Source organism: Ascaphus truei, chromosome 4 (genome assembly GCF_040206685.1).
Source record: "Ascaphus truei isolate aAscTru1 chromosome 4, aAscTru1.hap1, whole genome shotgun sequence".
Lineage (NCBI taxonomy): Eukaryota > Metazoa > Chordata > Amphibia > Anura > Ascaphidae > Ascaphus > Ascaphus truei.
Genome location: NC_134486.1, coordinates 38,097,989 through 38,120,645, shown reverse-complemented (window position 1 = coordinate 38,120,645; position 22,657 = coordinate 38,097,989). Strand labels below are relative to the sequence as shown.

Sequence of the window (22,657 nt, the reverse complement as noted above, 5' to 3'; positions counted from 1 at the left end):
TAATGCACCATTCTCTTTATGTAGAGCAAGGAACGGGTCGCATGACAGTGCACGAGAGCTGAGCTTGTTCTCTGCGGTGGAACAGAAGAAAAAAATAAAGGTCCATATTTACCAAGACATTCTATTCAATGAGACCCCTTCCATGCTGTTCTGGGAGGTGTCTTATGGAGTACCACTGCTTGGTAAATTAGACCCCAAGTATTTCCACTCGACAGGTTGTGAGCAAGCAGACATATTTACCATAGCATGTCCCATCTCCTTTCATGCCTGAGTGGTACTGATGGCTAACCTCAGTCAGCCCTAGCAAAGCAGGAAATAAAAACAGAAATACCACTCTAGTGTTTTTAGTTCAGAAATAAGCTCTAAAGAGAAGGGCATTACTTGGCAATGACTCACTTGACGGGAGGAATTGAAAGCCCGAGGCATATAAGTGGGCATTTAATCCACATGGGGCATGAATTGCTAGAAATTGCCCTGTTCAGAGTCTCCTTACCAATATATAGGTAACATCTGTTCTGAAAGTTTTTGCATACTGTATTCTCTTGTCCTGCCTGGCCTGGGACAAGCCTCTGCTTGGATATGTGCGCTACAGAAAGTCATCACCAGTGTTTTTTTTTTTCCTTCCCCTCCCCGCAGGTTTTATGTTGCCGTTCAAAAGAGAAAAGTAAGCCCGTAGTATAAAGGAGAAACTTTTAAGTTGACAGCCTCCTGATACTGTTTATCTAACCTTTACTCACGGTGTCTCCAGCCAGACAAGGTTTTTTTTTGTAGTTTTATATATATATATATATATATATATATATATCACCGATAAATTTACCACGAAATCCTATTAACTAGCAAATAATTTTATATAGGAAATGTTTAGGAAGGCATACATTGAGTTACCGCTCGTTTTCATGTATGTCCTGTACACCGCGTTATGTTGATACTTGGTTGCATTAAATAAACTGGTAATACATTCAATTTACAGACATTTCATGGGCAGTTGGAGATAATATATGATTACGCGTTTGTAATGGTTATAGACATGGATAAAATTGTGTTAGTAGAGCTAGGACAGGCCAGCAATGTGTTATAAGAAACTGCCCCAAGGAGCTTACAATCTATAAGGAAGGGTAAGTTTAAACCAAGGGTACAGGGGAGGAGTAAGTTGGTGTGTTTCGGATTGTAACAGAGCAGCTGTAACATTAGCAAATGGCTGAAACCCTTTGGCTCCCAGCACAGGCTGTCTACCATTTGGGGCCACGCAGATGTAGGCTGAAGGGGTTCTCAATGAATTCGGCTGTGCTCTGAACAATTTGTGTCCAGGCCAGGAAACAGTCCAGAGGGTGTGGCTGACGAAACACATGGCAGTAAGCAATTGCAGATGTTAACCCTTAGCACTCTGATTCTGTGCAGAGGGGAGCAGCTCCTGGAGAACTCTTTCAGACGGCCGCCATTGGGGCTGTGTGTTTATGTAGACGTTGGTTATCCCAAAAATGGTTCTGGGTGGGGATACCTGAGAGGGTATTTGACAACCCTATTCTAGGACTACAAATCGATTTGACCTACGGTTGTAAAAACAAGCAAGCACTTAATCTACAGAATATTCAAGGTATTGAAGTTTTGTTGTATTTGTTTAGTCAGAGTAACCATGGAGCCGCCGCACAAAAAAATAAGTGCAGTGTTTCATGGGCATACCATTGTTCTGGCTGTGCACACTACAGTACATACCTCCATTCATAGGCATACAAATCCAGGCTACTTGGTTTCTATGCAAGTACACAGTTTGTCAGTGCTGTAATAATAATGTGATGGAAGAAGAGCTTATAGCATATTCCACAATATGGATGTCTCAGACTACTCACTTGGGGTAAAAGGATTTAACAACTGAAAACCACAAATATCTTTTACTTTGTTTTTGCATGAGTTCCATCATAAAATAAAACAAATACGAAATAGCTCCTTCAATACACGAATATCCCTTGCTGCACCCGAAAACAAATTAGGCGAGGTCATTCATTAAACTGCAATAGTGCCGACCGGGGCACTATTGAACGGAAACTCCTGTTGACGGCAATGGGAGTTTCCATGCGATACTGCCCCTCTAGTGGGTTATTCATTAAACTGTGAGTGCACAGGTGTAGCAGATATTTTTAATTTAGTGAACAAATGCCATATAGTTGTATGCTTTCTACTAAACATCTTGCAAGGTCATGTAAACGTGCAGGTTTTTCGTTTGAACTTTGTACAAATTGCCCTTTTGTTTCATTCTTTTTACCCTTTACGGTGGCTTGAGTGCCTGTGCTTTATTATGGTTCACTAGATTTTGCTGCATAGGACTGCACCTATCACACAGAAGGATGGCAGTGCATTGCTCTACAGGTGTTAAGAGGAATCTATTGACTACCAACAAATAAATGACTCCTTGATTACAGGTGACTGGGTGAACGGTTCAGGGTTTGCAAAAAGTTTATTAAATTGACCACCACTAGCTGTCTGTTTACTCTGTCGGCGTGTACCTTGGCTAAATTTATACAACCTGGACTGAGGAGAGGAGAATTCTGTGTCTGTTTTTGTGTGTTCAGCAATATTTTCATTTCTCGCTGCCTACTAAATTGACCAAAACATTACATTTACCATAAATCTTGGGAAAGAGCTGCCTTCATTCCCAGTGCTTTCTGTGTCCTGTGTCTAAAGATATGTTTTACCAACGTGTGCATTTGCAAAGCTTTATGAGCTGGTCTCTTGAGGGGAGAAAACAGAGGAGTGTTATAGAGGTGGTTGATGGGGAACTTTATGACAAATAATCTATCATGTTATTTATTTCTTTCAAACATGATATGTTCTGACAAAATCTATTCTGCAGCTATGCGAAGCTTATATTCCGAAAGTTAGTTATTTTTACTAAGATTTTTTTCACACAAGCAATGATATCTGGAAAATACTGGAAAAAATATTATCTTACACTTGCAATTAAAACCAATAAGCCATAAAGGTCATTATTACCTTACTTCTTCATTGCCACGCCATGTAGCAGTCCAGCTACAGCTAAGGCCGTGTCCATGCTTAGCTGCGGACGGCCGGGTCACATGAGCGGTCCCGCCAATGAGGGCAAACCAGCTCCGTAATGTCACAGCCACGCCTCCCCATCGTGTCTCTGCTGCATGGGTTTGGGCTAAGAGACAAAGCAACACCAAGTGAATGTTAACATAAAACAAACGCTCTGTGATCAGCACTAAATTCATTTTTGTTTTGTTTTATTTACATTTTTTAAAGACAACAGGAAAAAGATCTTCACCTAATAATAAACCAAGAAAACTGAAATCCTTACATACGCTCTCAATATTATGTTTTGCTACAGAAAACTATTGTGGGTTTTACTTGGCATATTCAAAAATTAGTTTTACATATACAGTGTATTTGTAATAATATATATTTTTCCCCCTTTACTCTTGCTATTCATTTACAGTACGAACCATATTTATCTCTGACCTGTGTGTCGTTTTTGTCCCTTATTCAACATGCTGTGAAGCCAATTCCTAGTGCTCGGTCAGCAAATGAAAATATCACTTGTGAGCCCATTCACAAGTCTCTGACAGGTATGCAACTCTGCTTTTCCGCCATTATCTCCTTGCATACAGTGCTTCCACTGCAGCAAGGGATTCTGGGAAATTACATGCAAATATGAATGGTGCTTTAAAAAAAAAAAAAAAAAAAAATCTCCAGGAAAAGGAAGTGTCTTCGTAGCATAACGAATATGGACCACAATGAAAGAGATGCCTTTCTCTATAACTTCAGCACCACAGATCTTACAGATACTCCTTATCATTATATGGTACAGCATGGACATTTTCTTGGTGGTGTGATAGTGTTGAAATGAGCTGTGCATGGATAGTGTTTTCCTCAAACAACCTCAATAAACCTCCTTTCATCAGAGTCATTTTCCACAGTGTGAGTTAAACGGGGACCCATTTGCTAGTGTTTCTCTGGGTTTTTTTTTTTTTTTTAGCCATAATACCTCTACTGTATGTGATCTTAAATCTAATTTAATTAGGAAATAAAACAAGCATCTTACAGGAAGTTCTTAACTTGGTTGCGGCCGAGCTCTCAAGTCTAAATTACAAGGGCATGTACCACGAGAATAAAGTCTGCATTTTCCCTGGGATGGTTGGTCAGACATTCCATTAACCACAGGCTGGGTGGGATTTAGCAAAACTGTTCTGCATCTTTGCACCAGCATTTTTATTACACTCAAAATAATAGACTATTTGTGTTGATAAATCAGACATCTTTTGTTAACTCTTATTTGTTTTTGTATTAATATTGCATTAATCTTATGTTCTCTACTTTTTTTTTAATCGATCATGATATGTTGAGTGCTTGTTGAAGTTAGATAGATGTATCAGATGTATTGTTTGGGGTGTATGTATCTGTTCTTTTACAGCTTCCCTCTGGCAGATAGGGGTGTATTACCATTCTGACTCTTCAGAGAAGCATAGCTTAGGATCTGTAACCTCATAAAATGCACCACCCTAACCATTTCAACGTACGGTCTAGGACGTTTGGGCGCGAACAAATCGCCTCCGTCGCCATAACTACTGACTGTAGGGCAAGTCGCTGCAGATCTCCTTGCCGTCATCGCCAATGCATCTCTGAGCCGGGGCACCTCCTCCACAGCATGCCCTCAGCACCTTTCCCAGCCGGGGCATATCCACCGCAGCATGCTCTCTACGCCTCTCACAGCCAGGGCACTTCCACCGCAGCTTGCCCTCAGCGCCTTTCCCAGCCAGGGCACTTCCACCGCAGCGTGCCCTCAGCGCCTTTCCCAGCCAGGGCACTTACACCGCAGCGTGCCCTCAGCGCCTTTCCCAGCCAGGGCACTTCCACCGCAGCTTGCCCTCAGCGCCTTTCCCACCCGGGGCACTTCCACTGCAGCTTGCCCCTAGTGCCTCTCCCGGCCGGGGCACTTCCACCGCAACATGTTCTCAGCGCCTCTCCCAGCAGGCAGGACACATCTTGGAGCGGTGCTGAGGACATGCTATGGTGGAAGTGCCCAGCTGGGAGACACAGTGGCCAGTGGTCAGTAGTTATGGCAGTGGAGCACCAGGGGCAATTTGATCGCGGCCAAAGGTTTTATTCTGTTAAATGTGTTTCTCCTCCCAGTGCTCAGCTTGTGCGAGTTGGCTACTCATTTAATGATCTGGTCAGCAATTTTCAAAAGATTGCTTCCTTTGTGTTAAGTAAAGCTTATCCATGTATAACCAAAGCAATACAATCTAGAAAGAAACCACACATTGTAAAAATCTGACCGCATAATGTGTAACATTAAACAGGAAACATGAAGTTCTGTGAACTAACTTTCCAGGTGTCTCTGGTTTAGTAAAAGTGTACACTTTTTTTTTTTTTAAGACGAATCAGCATACCGTAAAAAGAAATGCAGCAATATATTAAACAAAGACCATAATCTGTTTATTTTTCTATCTACTCCTCTCTTGGTGAATGTGATGAAGTATTGTGTTTTTCTATTACTCATTATATTCCCATGTATGTGATCATCATTATGGCAGATATAATATCTATTTACTTTTCCCTTTTACGGAAAATTAATCCAGTGTTATTTTATTTAATGAAAACAATGTCACAATATGTTGTGTGTACAAAGAATGACTTCCTATTACCGAATATTATTCCCGCTTTGGCAGTGATGCCCATAAAGTGTTTTAGACATATATCCCGGTCACATAGAGCTTACAATCTGTTATGTTGCTTGTCACACAAGGAGATAAAATGACTTGCCCAAGATCACAGTATACGGACACCGGGATTAAAATTGTGTCCACCTAGTGACATAAGACCATTCACGTGCATATTTGAGCTTTAGATTCATGGTTTATACAAAGACCACAAAATGTACTGGAAATATTATGTAGAGAACATTTTATTCGCAAAAAAAAAAAAAACTACATTTGGTGACAAAAGCCCCTAAAAGAACAAAAATATGTTGCGCTGGTTCCAGTAGGCTGGATAGACATTTGGACAGAATGTCTGTGTGCTTGACTAAGAGTGTTGATCCCAGAAGGATCAAAAAAGGTTCCCTCTATTAGTAGCACTCTATGTTGGAGTTCAATAGGCGGACTGCAGTGGTCCAACAGATAATTACTGTGATTAGGTCTATTGACCTATAGGAACCGGGAAGATCAGGAAAAAACAATAAAGTTTTATTCAAATATTGGTTAAAAAACACATATGTAACATTCATACATTAAAATAACCCCATGATGAAGTGGCTAAACATGCATATACCGACGATCGTTTCGCGTGGACTACACGCTTCTTCAGGGGGAGGAGTCTGTTCCCTGACCTGGCCGGTTGGTATTTATACTCTTTTACATGTCAAAATCCCGCCTCCTATGACTCATGGAGGCGGAGTCTATGCCCGTGATCCAATCAGGTTCATAGTATACAGTAATTTACTCTAATATCGTGTGTCACTGGATGTAAATCGTATATCTGCGTTGCAAGAACTTTATTAACAGTATGGTAAATATAATGTGAAGAAGCGTGTAGTGCATGCGAAATGATCGTCGGCACATGTGACGTCATTCGTGACTTCATCAGAAGTGGCGGCGTCTTTTGACTCAGGCACAGATAGACACCTCTACAGTCAGGCTTGTATCTGTGACAGAGCCCTCCGTGTTACCGTTGACCCGCTGTGGTCCTATCTATCATTGTTTTGTGACGGATGTGCTCTGATTTCCTTATGTGAGAATATTGATAAGATCCACATAGGGAATCCACCCTGTAGCATGTATACATATGCATTTAGTAACGGTGGTTCCAACTCATGGGATGGTATTATTAGAACTATTTTTCCACCAAAGGACTTACTGTATCACGGAACATACAGACATTTTTATGGTTATAATAAAGGAGTACTTTATGCATTAAGAGCAGATATCTAGTACACATATCTGGTACTTATATGTGGTACTATACTGAGATATTACTGCTATATACCAGTATACTTATACATGCGATACAGGGAGGACAGTACCTAAGAATTTTGACATATCTGTATTGATGGATTAGGCCTCGGCCATGTTCCTTGCTTGCTGGCGGAAGCGCGCTAACGCGCGCTTCCGCTCAGCACTGAGCCCCTACAGTCGCAATTAGAGTGGCTTTAGTAGGGGCTCACCTGCGCTTCCGCCGGCGCTTGCCGGCGCGACAGGCCGGTCACGTGAGCGGTTCGCCCAATGAGGGCAAACCAGCTCCGTGACGTCACTGGCCCGCCCCCGGCCAGTGACGCGCCCACCCCCGGCCCGCCCCCTGACGGCCCGCTGACCGCGTGTGGTAAGCAACCGCTTTCCCTGCGCCTCAGCGCGCCTCAGCACCCCAGCAGGGAGCATGGCCGAGGCCTTAGATTGGTCCTATTCTGAGATACATCTTCACTGTATATAGCCTTATTACGCTATTACTATTCTGCTGACCTGTATGATATTTGGATCAATTTAAAATAGACGCTTAGACAGCAGTCTGAACCTATGAATGGAAAAGAATACTTACCTTTATAGACTGCATGTTTAGCCACTTCATCATGGGGTTATTTTAATGTATGAATGTTAATGTTGTGTTTTTAACCAATATTTGAATAAAACTTTATTGTTTTTTCCTGATCTTCCCGGTTCCTATAGCTCAATAGACCTAATCACAGTAATTATCTGTTGGACCCCTGCAGTCCGCCTATTGAACTCCAACATAGAGTGCTACTAATAGAAGGAACCTTTTTTGATCCTTCTGGGATCAACACTTAATATAGTTCTTTTTTCCCTCTGAGCACCTGTTTAAATTCATCTTCACTATATAGTGTACATATGGGATGAGTGGTCTAATCTCCTTTATATGTGCTTGACTAAGAGGCAATAAGTAGGTGTGCTCCCTCTCGTCCAGCCAATGCCATTCTGGTTGCTGCCCAATTTGGCCTTGTTTGTGGGCAAATATAGAAGTAGTGATTGGAAGTCAGCTATTGCTGAGAATTTCATTGAGCTTGAATGGAGCCAATTAAGGGGGCGCACGGCATCCAGCAGGGATGTGGCACAGTCTTGGGCAGCAGCACCCTCCCGCCTAGGCGTTTGCTGCACTATCGCCATGTTTTGTTTGTTGCATTATTAAATAAAATATATACAAAAAACTTGTAACCTCGTTATTTTATTGAGATTTTAATAGCACGGAGGGGACTATACCAAGAAACAAAATTGCAAGTTGTTAATGCTTAAGGAATATGGTTATATCACATTTTTAGGTGAGTGCTTGTGGAGGGTAAAGGTTTATTCCAGTGGGAAATGTTAAGCAGGTTACATGGCAATTATTTCGGTATGTCGTGTAAAGCTAATACATTTGTGTTGTGCCCTTATCACCATGACTGTCTTTATTTAGGTTAATACTCAATTAGGTTTCATGAAATGGTTTGTGATAGGGAAACTACATGCTTAATATAATTTACCTCCTGTAACATCTACATACCTGTAACTGGCAATATACAAACATCTGGACCATTTAACTACAAACCAAAAATGTGTGAAAGACAACTAAGAAGTTACTTTTTTTTGTCTGTTAATAGTACACTGCTTCCTACAAAATGTCTGAAGTATATCCAAATATAAATACAAAATAAGACTATGTAAACTAGAAGTAGGCTATGTGTTAAAAGGGCCTTTATGCAGAATAACTTCTTTTGAAATTGATATGCTGACTTGTCATGGGTGGGTGTCTGTGAGGTCAAGTAACAAAGACATTTTAAGAGGCTTAACACAATAGTTACCCCTATTTTTAATATTACAGCGCAAACACAAAACCCTGGTGTATGCAGCAACCCCCTATTTGATGATATGGAAGAACTCCATTACGTTTGACACATGAAAATGCAAAAGTGCGTTAAAATTAAACTATTTAGCCATATTAGCCATTATTTTCAATCTGTAAGAGCTATTTCATAATGTGTGTGTTAGCACAATTAATATAGCAGGCTATGGAATTGATTTTTAGTCTTTATAGACTAGCTGCCACTTTTTAGAACCAGTGCAAAAAAATGTTTTGCTATAGTTAACAACTGCAGGATTTAGCATTACTAGATAATAGTAACAGTTTTTTTTTTTTAATTCAACGCATAATGCCATCTTAATGAGTTTTAAAGCAGTTTTAAACTGGGGGGCGCAAGATTTTTTTTGGGGGGGGGGGGCGCAGCGGTTACATAGGCCTTGTGCTCTTCCCCAAAGCATTTAAATTAAATGCTGGGGAGCATGCGAGGCCTCTGTAACTTACAAACCTTGGCTTCGGGTGATGCGTCACCATAGCAACGCGGCGTCAAATGAAATGTGGTGGCGTCGCCATGGCAACGTGTGTCAAAAGACACCGCGGGATCACGTGATGCCACATGACCCCACGGCATCATTTGACGCCGGTTCCTAGGGAAGGGGGTGCGAGCACCTGGGCTGAGCAGGCAGGGGGCACAGCACATAGAAAGTTTGCGCACCCCTGTTTTAAAGCTTTCTTTGATTTCTATAGCTGATTTTAGCCACCTCCCCTGCAGTGCAAGATCTTTGCAACACTTTCCTGTTTGTGATAATTTGTTGCCAATATTCCCAGCATTGTGAGCTGCAATAGATAAAGTAACCTTAGCAATCTAAGGATACATTGTAGCTGCTGAGTTACATTGATTGGAACTGAAAGGCAGCCATTTAGTGAGGCACACAATCAGGTTTTTTACAGATTTATACCAGGAGCACAAAACGATTACCAGCTTAGGTAAGAATGTAGAATTATACATTGTCACATGCTTTACATATTAAAATAAGATAAAAAGGGGGAATGTAGCATTGCTGCTTTAATAACACCATCTGCAACATTTTCCCTGTACAGCAACTCTATACCGAATGCCTTCAAATACTATTGTATTGAAACTTATTTTAGACATATTACATTTTCTCTAAGGTGTTGGGAGTTCAAAGAATAATGCTTTTTTTCACAGCACACATAGACCATGAATGGTTAAAATCGTATGACATATGCAAGAAAGTACAAGTGGAGCTCACGATGTGTTATACACACAAAATGGAGTCTTGCTTGAGCATGCGGTACAGTTTCAACAAGGTGGGAGTCCTTGACCATCCCAATTTAGAGAAGAAACGTTTACGTGGATATCACTCAAAACAATAGATATGGTCACAAGGACATTACGTAAAATGGTCTTTTCATTTTTGGCAGAGAAAACGTGTCGGGGGTTACAGACCCTTTGCTGCTCTCACTGCAAAACAGATTTTATTTTTGTAATGTAATTTTTTGAGTGATATCAAGCGTTACGCTTCTTCATATATGTTTGATTTTGCTCTCATCCTGCTGGAAGCAACGTTGCAGCCCTCTTAAAGGGAAGGGGTCATATGTAGGAAGTCAAACTCCTTCCCATAAAACTCCTTCCATGCCATTTACTTAAATGGGACATATTGACTCAACTGTGCTGGAAGGTGTCTTGTGGAGTAGCAGTGCTTAATACAATGGCCTTTTATGTTTACAGTCTCACATCCTTTCATGCCAATAAAAGGTAAGTAAGTAAAATAGTACCAGATAGTAAAATAATTAAAGGCACTGGCTCATAGATGCAATATCCCAGTTCAGTGCCTAGTATGTTTGATCCAAGCCAGGCCATGTTGTCTTTTTTTACCTCAATAACAAACAATTACATTGTAAGCAGTTTATAGTTACAAGTGAATGATGCTTGCATTATTGTCCGGACATCTCTGCATACACTGCCGCCGCTAATGTGGTATTATGTGTAAGGTGTTATTCGTTCACTTGTGAAACCACTCTTCAATGCATCTTACAGAATGTCTGAGCTGAGCTGTTAATCTTCTGTCTACATTAATCTGGACGGAATCTCCAATCGTCTAGTCACTAATTTGCCTTTCAAACAGAGGATGTTTGATGTCTAGAAGAATTCTTTCCGTTTTAGTTATAACACAAGAGAGGAACTGGCCACTGGAAAGAGAACACATTTTAAATGATTAAAAAAAAAATATACACAATATTGATTTAATAAATGAAAATGCTTCCCATTCTTTCCTATTGTGAAACATATCCTTCGTTTTATAACTGATCAGTAGGAATTTGTAATGTGGAATAACTGAAGCAATGTGAAGGCCGCCAATTCAAATCTAGTTTCCCTTCAATATTGTTGTAAGTTGAGGTGCCAACTTTCAGTGCTACAGAAAAAGAAAGGTTTGAGCAGACAGCATTAAATAGTTGATGTGTCATCAAATACTTTCTCAACCACCAGTGCTAGGAACTCCTGAAGTTTTAAAAGTACAAGACAGTATACATTTTATAGCAATGTTAATTAAAGTCTCATTTGGCAATATTGGTCTCACTGTTTTGTTGTTTGGTTTTTTTTTCCAGACAACAATGCAGCAAAATTCCTGGCAAAAAAATAAAGAAATACAGACTTTTCTTTAAGATGTAAGTTCGTACTCTTTCTTTTGGGAAGACTCTTCATTGCTTGTATCCACAGCAACAGTGGGCTGGTTAGTCTGCAATTCTGGTGCAAGATTCCCCAGTGCGAAAAGCTGTGCCAATGCAAACATTGAGTAGTAGTTCAATAGTGCTTGGCTAGGCCCCTTTATCTTCTATGGTACACAACATTTTGTGAGGAAACAGCCCTCCTCTTTGCAGAGAGAATGAAAAGTTCAACCCTGTTTTTAACCCTGCTGCTTGCCTTCCCAAGTGACTAGCAAAACTCAGCTGTTGCTGGTAGAAATAGATTTGACTATATGTATTGTTAGATATGTGAGCTCTTTCATCTCACATAGCTGTACAATGCTGTGCATGCGTGTAGGAGATTTCTAATAAACCCCACTGACTGTGTTCCATAAGCAACAGAGTTTGCAATTATTTTATCTCATAATAGAATATTTCACCAGTGAGAAAAATCAGCGTAATGCATTATTTTATAAGTTCATTAATAACAGACACACTACGTTTATGGGTTATTATGGGCCACAGTGTCTGTATGTTAACAGGTACAAAATCCGTTGTTGGTCAAGATATTTGCCTTAGACAACAAATATAGCCATTTAAAAAGTGGGGTGCTACTGAAAAACGTGTCAGAGGGCCCCCCAAGGGAGCATGTCTGTGCCACAAAGCAATAATACTGGTACAATACTGTAATGGCAACTGGTTTTAAATTTAAATAAAGTAAAGTGAATTAAACTAAGTTTGAATACATTTTATTGATATTCAGCGTAGTACCAAAATATATTAGTGAGTATAGCACTTCAATTGTTCTTCTCAGTCTCTCTATAATACGGTATATACCGTGGCAAGAAAAGGTTTGTGAGCCGCAATTATAACTACAGAAATTCCATCGTTTTTACATAACCTTCTTCAATCAAAACCAATCTTTTCTTAAATATCTGTTTTATTAACCAATTCCATCTCTTTTGAAACAAAATGATGAATGAATTAGACAAACAATGAGTCATTATGAATCAGGGTATGTGAAAAAGTAAGTGAAACCCTGGTTTTATCAGCTAAATTAAAGGGTGTCATTAGAATCAGGTGTTTAAATAATTAGGTAGATGTTTAGGTGATAATTTGGGAGGCCCCACCCTATATAAAGATCAGACTCTTTGTAAGTTTGGTCTCCGCCATACAGGTGTGTGGAAACACGTCATGCCACAATCAAAGGAAATCTCTGAGGACCACAGAAAGTCAGTTATTGATGCTCCTCAGTCTAGAAAGGGTTACACAACAATTTCTAAGGATTTGGAGCTCCACTGTCAAACAAATGGCGAAAGTTCAAGACCACAGTAACTCTACCCAGGAGCAGTCGTCTTACCAAAATCTCTCTAAGAACAAACAAAACCAGAGTACCATTCAAGGATCTGCAGGCCACTCTCTTGGCTAATATGAGTGTTCATAACTCAACTACTGTATCAGAAAAAGACTGAACAAGAATGGTGTTCATGGAAAGATAGCCAGGAGGAAACCACTGCTCTCTAAAAAGAACATTGCTGCCATCTGAAGTTTGCCAAAGAGCCCATAGATGATCCCCAAGACTTCTGGAACAATGTTCTCTGGACAGACGAGTCAAAGGTAGAGCTTTTTGGCCTCAATGAGAAATGTTATGTTATGTTTGGCGAAAACCAAACCTGCTATCCTACAGAAGAACCTCATTCTAACCATCAAGCACGGTGGTGGGAGTGTGATGGTTTGGGGCTGCTTTGCTGTCTCAGGACCTGGATGGCTTGCCATCATTGACACAACCATGAATTCTGTATTGTATCAGAAAATTCTAGAGTAGAATGAATCATCCGTCTGTGAGCTTAAACTGAAACGAAAGTGGGTCATGCAGCAAGACAATGATTCTAAACATACAATCAGATCTACAAAAGAATGGCTGCAGAAGAAGATCTGCATTTTAGAATGGCCTAGTCAAAGTCCGGACCTAAACCCAATCAAAATGTTGTGGCAAGACCTGAAGCGAGCTGTCCTTGCAAGTAAGCCTTCAAATGTCACTGAGTTGAAGCAGTTCTGTAAGGAGGAATGCACCAAAATTCCTCAAACCGATGTGAGAGACTGACCTGCAGTTACAGGAAACACTTAGTTGAAATTATTGCTGCTCAAGGGGGCGCCACCAGGTACTGAAACTATAGGTTCACATACTTTTTCACACATGGATATTGAATGTTTAATCATTTGTGGATAAATAAATGTTGAAAAAGTATCATATTTTTGTGTAATTTGTTTAATCAGTTTATCTTTGTCTATTATTAGGACTTAGATTTAGATCTAATAACATTTTGTGTTTGAACTATGTGAAAATCCTAAGTGCTTCACAAACTTTTTCTCGCCACAGTATATTGGGATGGGAAGGAATCAAAAAAATGTGTTGGAGCAACACGGAGAAGAGAGGCTAGCGACTAAAGTATCAAGAAGATCATTGGCGGGGCCTCCATTCAGCAGTAGGTCAACAACACCTGAAGATGATGCGCACACGCACAAGGTGAGTATGGGAGCTGCCCCAGGCGCAGCCTAATAGGAGGTGCAGAATGGGCACTGAGATCCAGCTATAGAAGACAAGCCAACTGATAAGGGGGTGACTTTAGACTTCTTCCAGGCCACATTCCGTTATCAGCCGCTTAGTTAGGCCTCCATCAATCCCCACGACGGACCCCCCACCCAACTCCACTTGTAGGGCCCGGGGAGGAGAAAGCAGAGTGGGGGAGTGAGAGAGGATGAGAGTGCGAGAAAGAGGGGAAAGTGAAACAGGGAAAGGAAGGTGTAGGAGAGAGGGAGAATGAGAAAGAGTAGAGAGAGAGAAGGGGGAAATGGGAGAGAGAAATTCACAAAGAGAGAGATGTGAGAGAGAAATGGAGGAAGAGCGAGAGAAGGGGGAAGAGAGTGGGGAGAGGGGTTCTAGAAATTGGGGGGGCACTGTTGGTGGAACTTGCACAGAGACATAAATTGACGCGCTTTCCAAGACTTTTGATAGCAAATCCTAATCATACTGTTTTAAAATAACATTTTGGGTGAACATGTGGGGAGAGGGGGAGAGATTCTAAAACTTCAATTGAATATTTTCATGGAGAAAGTTTAAAAAAAAAACAAGTTGAAAAACATTACAGAAATTGTACATTTTTCAAGTACAATTCAGAGCCTTCCTGATAAATTGGAATAATCTGTCAGTATGATTAACAATTTGATGTATTTTAAAATCAGATAAGAACACACACTCATATGCACATAGGTTTTATGAAATGATATGAAACCTTAGATGGTGTTCAGAATGGATTTATTTCAATCAACAGCATTGTATGAGCTGAAGAATAATACTACCAGCAACTATATACAAGTAAATACCTCCCTTTGTATTTGCCATCACGGCGCACATTCAGCAATATCCCACAAGCAGCCCATATGCTGAGCCCCCCTGACACCTTGACGCTGGGCTGGCACTGTGCAGAGGCTGCAAACCCACCCCCGCCAGCCCTCTTATAGCTGCATTGTATCCCCAGGGCACTCCGCATTAATAAACAGCAGTCCTCTACCCCAGGAATCCTCCGCTGAGCAGCAACCAGCACGTCACTTTGTTGAAGGCAAACACGTGGTTTCAGTGAGACCTTTATAAACCTCTCTCCCTGCCCCTGCAAGACCGTGATGTTATCTGCTGCTGGCCAAGTTTCCCAGGCAGAGCAGTGACAGAGAGGCTGATGCACAGGAGGGGATGGAGGAGGCTGTGCTCTGTGCATAACGGTCTGCACTTTAACTACATAGAAGCAGCCAGCAGCTCTCCACCACGACTTGATACTTTGTGCCTGTTGACACCGAGAGAGAAAGATACTTTGTTGCATGTCTGCAGCGGCTGCTTGAGCGAGAGAGGGACAGTTGCAGCTGTGAAGCAGCCCCTGCCTCCTCCAGCTGGCTGTTAATGTTGCAACCTCTGCGCTCAGGCTCAGGAGCTGCTTTCCCTGTGCGTGTGTATCCCCGCAGCCGGAGGGAGCCAACACAAGTGGGAGCTCAGGACTGCAGTAGCAGAAGGTTGCTGGATGCAGTCTGCAGGACACGTCGGATCGCCTGGTCTCTGGCTCAGTCTCACAGGGAGGGGGGGATAGAAATCCCTTAGCTGCCTATTTGTTCACAGAATCTCCCTTCCCCTGCATACACGTGTATATACCCCCCCCCCCCCCCCCCCCCCCTGCGTCTTAACTCGGAGCTGGTATTCTTGTAGGTGATTTGGAGGTTTCTTTTCCACCACCCCAGCTCTGCACTTGATGTTGCTGCGGATCGGAGTTTAGTTTCTTACTGACACTGCCTGGCAATCTATCACCTTCAGGACTTCGCCACCCTCCCTGGACATTTAACTCTGCCACCAAACAACCTTGTTGTCATTTCCCCCCCACCCACTTTTTATATTTTGATTCGTCTGCTGAATTAGTTTTTTTTCTACGTTTTATAATACGTCGGTGACTTTTTTTAATGTTGCATTTTTTTTACAATCATTTGCACATTTTATTATTATTATAATTTTTTTTATACATCTATCAGTAGTTAATTTTTTTTTAATTTTTTTTTTTTTTACATAAATATAAAACAAAAATAAGAAAATGCACTACTATTTCCTTAGCGTTTTTCTGACCCTGGATCTGGCCACCGTGGCTCTCAGCTTGTCTACCTGCAGTACCCTAGACATGGATCAGTTCATGAGGAAGAGGATTGAGGCTATCAGGGGACAGATCTTGAGCAAGCTCAAGCTCAACAGCCCCCCGGAGGAGTACCCGGAGCCCGAGGAGGTGTCCCAGGATGTGATCTCCATCTATAACAGCACCAGGGACTTGTTGCAGGAGAAAGCCAACCAGAGAGACAACTCATGCGAGAGGGAAAGGACTGACGAGGAGTACTACGCCAAAGAGGTTTACAAAATAGATATGCTGCCCTATTACTCCTCTGAAAGTAAGTGACCGCTATCCTAGCTGGGGGAGTACCTATGGGATGTGTGGGTTGGAATTCGTTCTTCTTGAAAGTGTGCCCTCTGGAGACTTTATCAAGGCTCCAGAGGGTAGCCGAAAGGTTGGCCCAATAACATAAAACATTTTGTTTGCATTTTTATGGTGTGCCTATACCTTTGTTATTTTTGTACAGTACCTCATAGGTACTCTGATAGCAGCACACTCTCCAGTAGTCTGTTCTATACTAGGTAAGTGTGTGCCCCACTCCCTTCACACACATATTCTACTACTCTTCAGAAAAAAAGGTCAATATATATGTAATGCTACCGTATCTCTTATTGTGTTCCCTGAAGGTGGCCAAATGGTGCTGTTTCTTAACCTCTTTGTGCAGGTTTAGCGGTCAAAGTCATCCTTCCAGTGCTGTCATTTCTTGGTTTCCCATACAGTCAATAAAGATGTGTTCATGCCTCCCTTATGCCACCCGGTGTTTGTGAGCATGGCACCTAGTTGCTGTTGGGTGTTGGCACACACTGAACGCTTTTTGGAAGTTGAAGGGTAGCACTGGTCAGTATATGCCCCAGGACATTGGAAAGGTGGTTGTTTGCCTATTTGTCAAAGCTACCACTCCTCAAGCAGAGGGAAAGCTTTATAATTGCCATTGGAGGTGTCATCTTGAGGTTTTCCCAGTTACTAGCATCAAATATGGAGGTAGCGAGGGACAGATGGGAGGTAGTGAGGACAAATATCCAAGTTCGAGATCTTGATGGTCAGTGAAAGGCATGAAAAATGCCTCCTGCCTCCAAAATAAGTTTGAGTATGCACTGCTCTTTCAACACTGTTATTCAGCTGAGATCAGCTTCTTCTTTTTTGTACAAATATTTGTATTGGGTTTTGTTGTGTTGGATACTAAAAAGAAAAATACGGGGGGGGGGGGTGGGAGGAGTAAAAAGGGGTGGGGAGGAGGGGGTGTCAGGTTTATAATGCATCACTAGCTCTCCTGGCAGCAAAGGGGTTAAAAGACCTTTGCTTAAAGAGGGATGTGGAAAAAAATTGCAGATGATTTAACATCTAAATGAATCCAACTCTGCTTCAATTTGGGGACTTCTCCCTGCCCTCCCAACTCCCCCTCACAGCACTGTCATTCCCATATACACCAAGAGTATTGTGGTGTGTAGGGTGATTGTGAGGTCACCCAGAATGAAGCTCTGCTCTGGCTTACTGTACTTACTCAGCATTGTTTATGATGGTAGCCATATACAGAACTTTCACTCCATACATCTGGGAAGGCACACTTTTTTTAAAATGCTGCCTTTACTAAGCCTATAGTTATTTGTTGCCAATTGGCTATGTTTTATTATCTTATTCTCTAAAAGGTCCTAGTATCTCTTGATACTATCTTTCAATGAAAGCGCATTCATTCAGTTGCCAAGTTTATAGTGGATCTGATTTTGTGATATTTATTGGGCGTTCAAGAGAAGTCTGTTATGTCCAGGATGGATGGAAAGTCTCTGTGTCAAGCACAAAGACATGATGTGATATAACTGACATGTATAGATAAAGTTACTCATATGGAATTACATTTTATAATTGGGAGAAGCCGATGCACATATTTCCATTACATCTGCAGAATATACTCTTAGGCAGTGATTACATAAATCTTTTTTTTTTTTTTTGCGTCTGTCTTCATATTTGATTAAATTCAATTACAGAAACCCAAAGCAACGTTTTAGACAAACAATATAGGAACCTTTGTAGTTCACATAACACAAGAGTTTCTAATTACACCTTTTATTTTTAACAAGTTGTTGTTCTGCTGCATGCATTTGACAGAATCCCAGCCACTGTGTCTGCCACACACTCCTTACAGCTGCCTTTCACTCTTGCATTGTTTAATGACACCATCAAGGATTTAAGACACCTATGCTATGATATGTTAGCATTTCTATAATGGCATAATTAATAAGAACAATGATAAATGATCCCCTTTTGTCTTACGTTGTCATTTACCTGTCACACTTATTCCCATTGTTTGTCATGTATTTACTTTCTATTGTAATGTTGTAAAGTGCTGCTTAAATTGTTGGCACTAGATAAATAATGTACATACAATTGTGCACACATAAATATGCTCCACCCTTTTCTGTCCTTGGGGAACAAGCCTGTAAAATTCTGAAGCCAAATACCTATTTTCGAGTAAAGGTTTTCATCATGATAATTAGCTCTAATCTCAAAATAGTTCAGATCATTTTGTATTTCTCTCTTCACATGTGGAAATTATTGTCGAGACTGCACTGTAATTGACAAATTTATGTATGATATAACACTTGTAGATACATGTAACACGATGATACGTTTTTGTTCAGTGCAACATGTTTTTTTTTCAGAGCAGAAAAAAAAACCCTGAAACTAACCAATATTTTGACAAAGTTAATATAAATAGTGACAAACTTCCATAACTTGAGAAGGCTGACATTATTAAATCAAGTTGCAGGTACCACATCTACCAATAGAGAGCATCAGAAGTTTGCAATCAGATTTCAGCTAACATTTCATGCAATACTTTGCATTTGCTGAGTGTAAGATGAGGATAACTTTCCATTACTGCATTGTTGTATGGGGAACGGTAAAAAAAAAAAATGCAATAAAACTACCTGTATCCTACTTATCTTAACTCCAAACAACTATGGCACCACGGGCACGTCAGGCATCAACTATGACTTTACAGAATGAAAAGCAGTTTCATTAAACTATGTACGCTTTGACTTTCTATTGTTGAAGTAAGATGCATGAAAGAAGATTTGACTGCAAATTAATTGAGATCCAGTACGTTCCACTTCATGAAATAGTTTGTTTGATACGTTGTTCTCTTGGTTTCTTCTCACATACTGTATGTGGAACCTCATGTCAATCTGATTGCTGGAAAGTGTTTCAATCAGTTCCATATAATAAAAAGAAAAAAGTGGTGTTACTTGCATGGCAAGGTCAAAAGATGAAATTGAAGGGATGGGAAAGACCAAGTTATTAGCATGCAGTGATCCACTACATCTCAGCTATTACAAATATGTTCTAATTATACTCATTGTAAGGAGCTATATATCGCACTGCTGATAGCTCTTTGTAAGACATTTTAGAAGATATTTTTAGCAGCGCTGAGATTTGAAAGCAAAACTATTAACGATATTGTATATAACCCTAGGCATTATTTGGCTTAAATATTATCCCTGGCCAACTGTATTATATAAATATAGTTAATATGAATAGATTTGGCAAGATTCCAATCTCCTTGTCTGAATTTTAGTGAAGACATTTATTGGATGTATATAATAGTGTCAACATCTAAGGAAGATTTGATTAGTTCAGATCAGTCTTTTCATTTGCTGTTAGAAATAGGTTCAAGACATTATGATTATGCTGTGTTTAGTGATAGTTTATAAAATAAAGTATCGTCTTTCTTTTTGTCAAGTTATTTTAATTGGGGATATACAATTGTAAAGCTTAGTAGGTGTAGTACCGATCTAGTCTTCAGTCTCAAACAATGGTCTTATCTTGTTCCAGTGCAAATCAAAGTCTAATACTAAATTTCCCTTCAACTATTAGAGACACGTACTTGAAATCTGGTAATATATTGCCCCTGTGTGTTACGTTTGAGATCTCAACATTTTTCTTGCATCCTTCCACCTCAAATGACTATTTAACATATCTGTAAGGCATGGAAACTTCCTTCATTACAGCATTCACATTTACTGTTTTTAAAAGGCCCCATCCAGAATTGTTTTCCGTTTATCACCAAACTGAGTTCCTTTTCATACACAGCACACCCCTGGGACTAGATAAAACTGTTTGTACAAGCCAAGCATTGTAACAGAATTAATAACTTTAGCAGGAAGCAAGCTAGTGGGACACTAGAGAAAGCTTATGAGTAGGATAGTTGTAGAGGTTATGGGTTTTCCAAGTGTCACAGAGTACACTAGTATTACCAAAAGCAGCCATTTAATCTTAAAACAGTGTGTAGTGATTGTATGCATATCTTTATTTGTATAGCGCTTTTACAGTAATAATAAACGTGACAAAATAATATAATAAATTATCTTTACACACTTATATAAAGATCCTTTAATAGTTTTTTCTGGTTATGGCGCCGGCAGGTGTTTACAGCAGGGAATCCCAAGGCTGCTTGTAGACACTCACCAAATGTAGTGCCCGCTTGACCTCAGTAATGCATGTGAGGTAGTGCACTAGGGCAGGGGGGCGCAAACTGGGGGGCCCATCATTTTCTGGGGGGGGATGGGGTGCGGCGCTTACAGAGGCCGCACACTCTTCCCCAAAGCATTTAAATTAAATACCGGGGGAATGTGCGTGGCCTCTGTAATTCATTTACCTTGTCTCCGGCGGCTTCTGGCGATGCGTCACCATGGCAACGTGGCATCAACTGATGATGCAACGTCACATGAAGTTGTGACGTCAGAAAACGCCGGAGAAAGGGTAAGGGAAGAGCAGGGAGGGGGGCGCAGATGAAAAAGTTTGCACACCCCTGCACTAGGGGAATGAAATACATAGAACATTGAGGACAATCAACCTTCACAGATAAAGGGAATGATAGTCCAATTGTATGCCCTCAAAACCTTCACTATAGTGTTCTTGTGATAGGGGATAATGCCCACTTAAGCGGGAATTATCCCCCTTCACTAGAGCACTATAGTGTATGTTTTGAGTACGTACAATTGGGGCCTATCTTGGACTATCATTAGCTTCATCTGTGAAGTTTGATTGTCCTCAATATTCTTTGTATATACTCATCAATAAGTAAAAGGGTTTCCGCTGCACATACACACGTTAGATGCCTCTTAATTTAGTATTGTGAGTAAATGTATGTGTTATAATACTCTGATAGTATTGCATCCAATCAGATTGTAATTTATGGGTTACCGGACGAAGGGGGCTGCGTCCCCCGAAACGTTGTGCTGGAAATAAGTGATTCCGACGTAAAAGTAAACATTGGAAACAATCCCTTCCCCCAAGGGCTTACAATTTGATTGGATGTAATACTATCAGAATAAAACAATGGATTGTTTAATATACCTCGAAGACCAAAGTCCTAACATTACCCATGGTTTGGAGTTATAATCTCAGGGCCTGAATGTGAATACTACGGCAAACTAGAACCGATTGGGTTTTATATCCACAGGATACCATATTCTGTTAGTTTTTTTTTCTTTCATATTAATATAAAGTGTAATGGTTACAAACTTAAGAACATCCATATTTTTCCTGCACATTTGTGGCACATTGTTAATAGGTTAAAAAATATGCGTGATTGGGAGAATCCTGAGGGCGTCAGATACTGTCTTTTTTTTATTTTAACATAATATTACTTTCAAAATGGCACACGTGGCATTGTTTAAGAATAGCACACTAACACTTCTTTTGTACACGCATAATATATTTCAGAAATATTTAGAGATACTTAAGGGGGAGAAAATAGCCAGACCATCCGCAAAATGTATTTTGCATAGGTCATATAATGTTATTTGATTTTAATGTGCAGCCTATCATTGCATAAATAACTCTGCATGAATATTGCTTTGTACAGACTGCAATACTGAGTGCTTACCTAGTGCAAGAAAACATTCTAAACTAGCTTGGTATAATAGTAATGTATTCACTTTATCAACAAGCAGGGTTTTTGGGGGGAGACAGAAATGGTCAGTTCCAGTTGCTCCTTGAACATATTGCATTTATTTCTAAATTATGGGAACTTTTGCTGTGCACTGTATAGGGTTGCCAGGTGTCCAGTATTGAACCGAACTGTCCTGTATTTGGACACTGTCCAGTAAATAATTAGAGGTAATACTGGACATGTACGGTATGTGTCTGGTATTACCTCTCTGGACATAGTGACCTGACCGGCTTGGGGGGGACGTGTGATTTCCCCGGCTTGGGGGGGACGTGTGATTTCCCCGAGTAGGGAGAGAGCAAGTCTGCTTCTAGGGGGCTGGGCAGCTTCCTTCATCCTGATTGGCTGCTGGTGGGTAATGCAGCCAATCAGGAGGAGGTGTCAGGAGCCTGGAGGTGGGGCAAAGGAGAGGTGCAAACAGCATGGAGCAGAGAGGTGAGAGGTGTGTGTGTCTTGAGCGCGTCACACCTTTCACCATTGTGTCCAGTATTTTTAGAGAAGCTAC

At 40.7% G+C, this 22,657-nt stretch overlaps 1 protein-coding gene across 1 annotated transcript in view; it reads left to right on the top strand.

The window, feature by feature from the left end:
• Positions 1 to 15,041: 15,041 nt before the first annotated feature.
• TGFB2 (transforming growth factor beta 2) overlaps positions 15,042 to 22,657 on the top strand; it is a 139,569-nt gene continuing 131,953 nt past the window's right edge. The window contains exon 1 of the mRNA XM_075595588.1: positions 15,042 to 16,482. Within this exon, the coding sequence (XP_075451703.1) occupies positions 16,137 to 16,482 (346 nt within the window). The 5' untranslated portion in view covers positions 15,042 to 16,136. The remainder of the gene's footprint in view (positions 16,483 to 22,657) is intronic.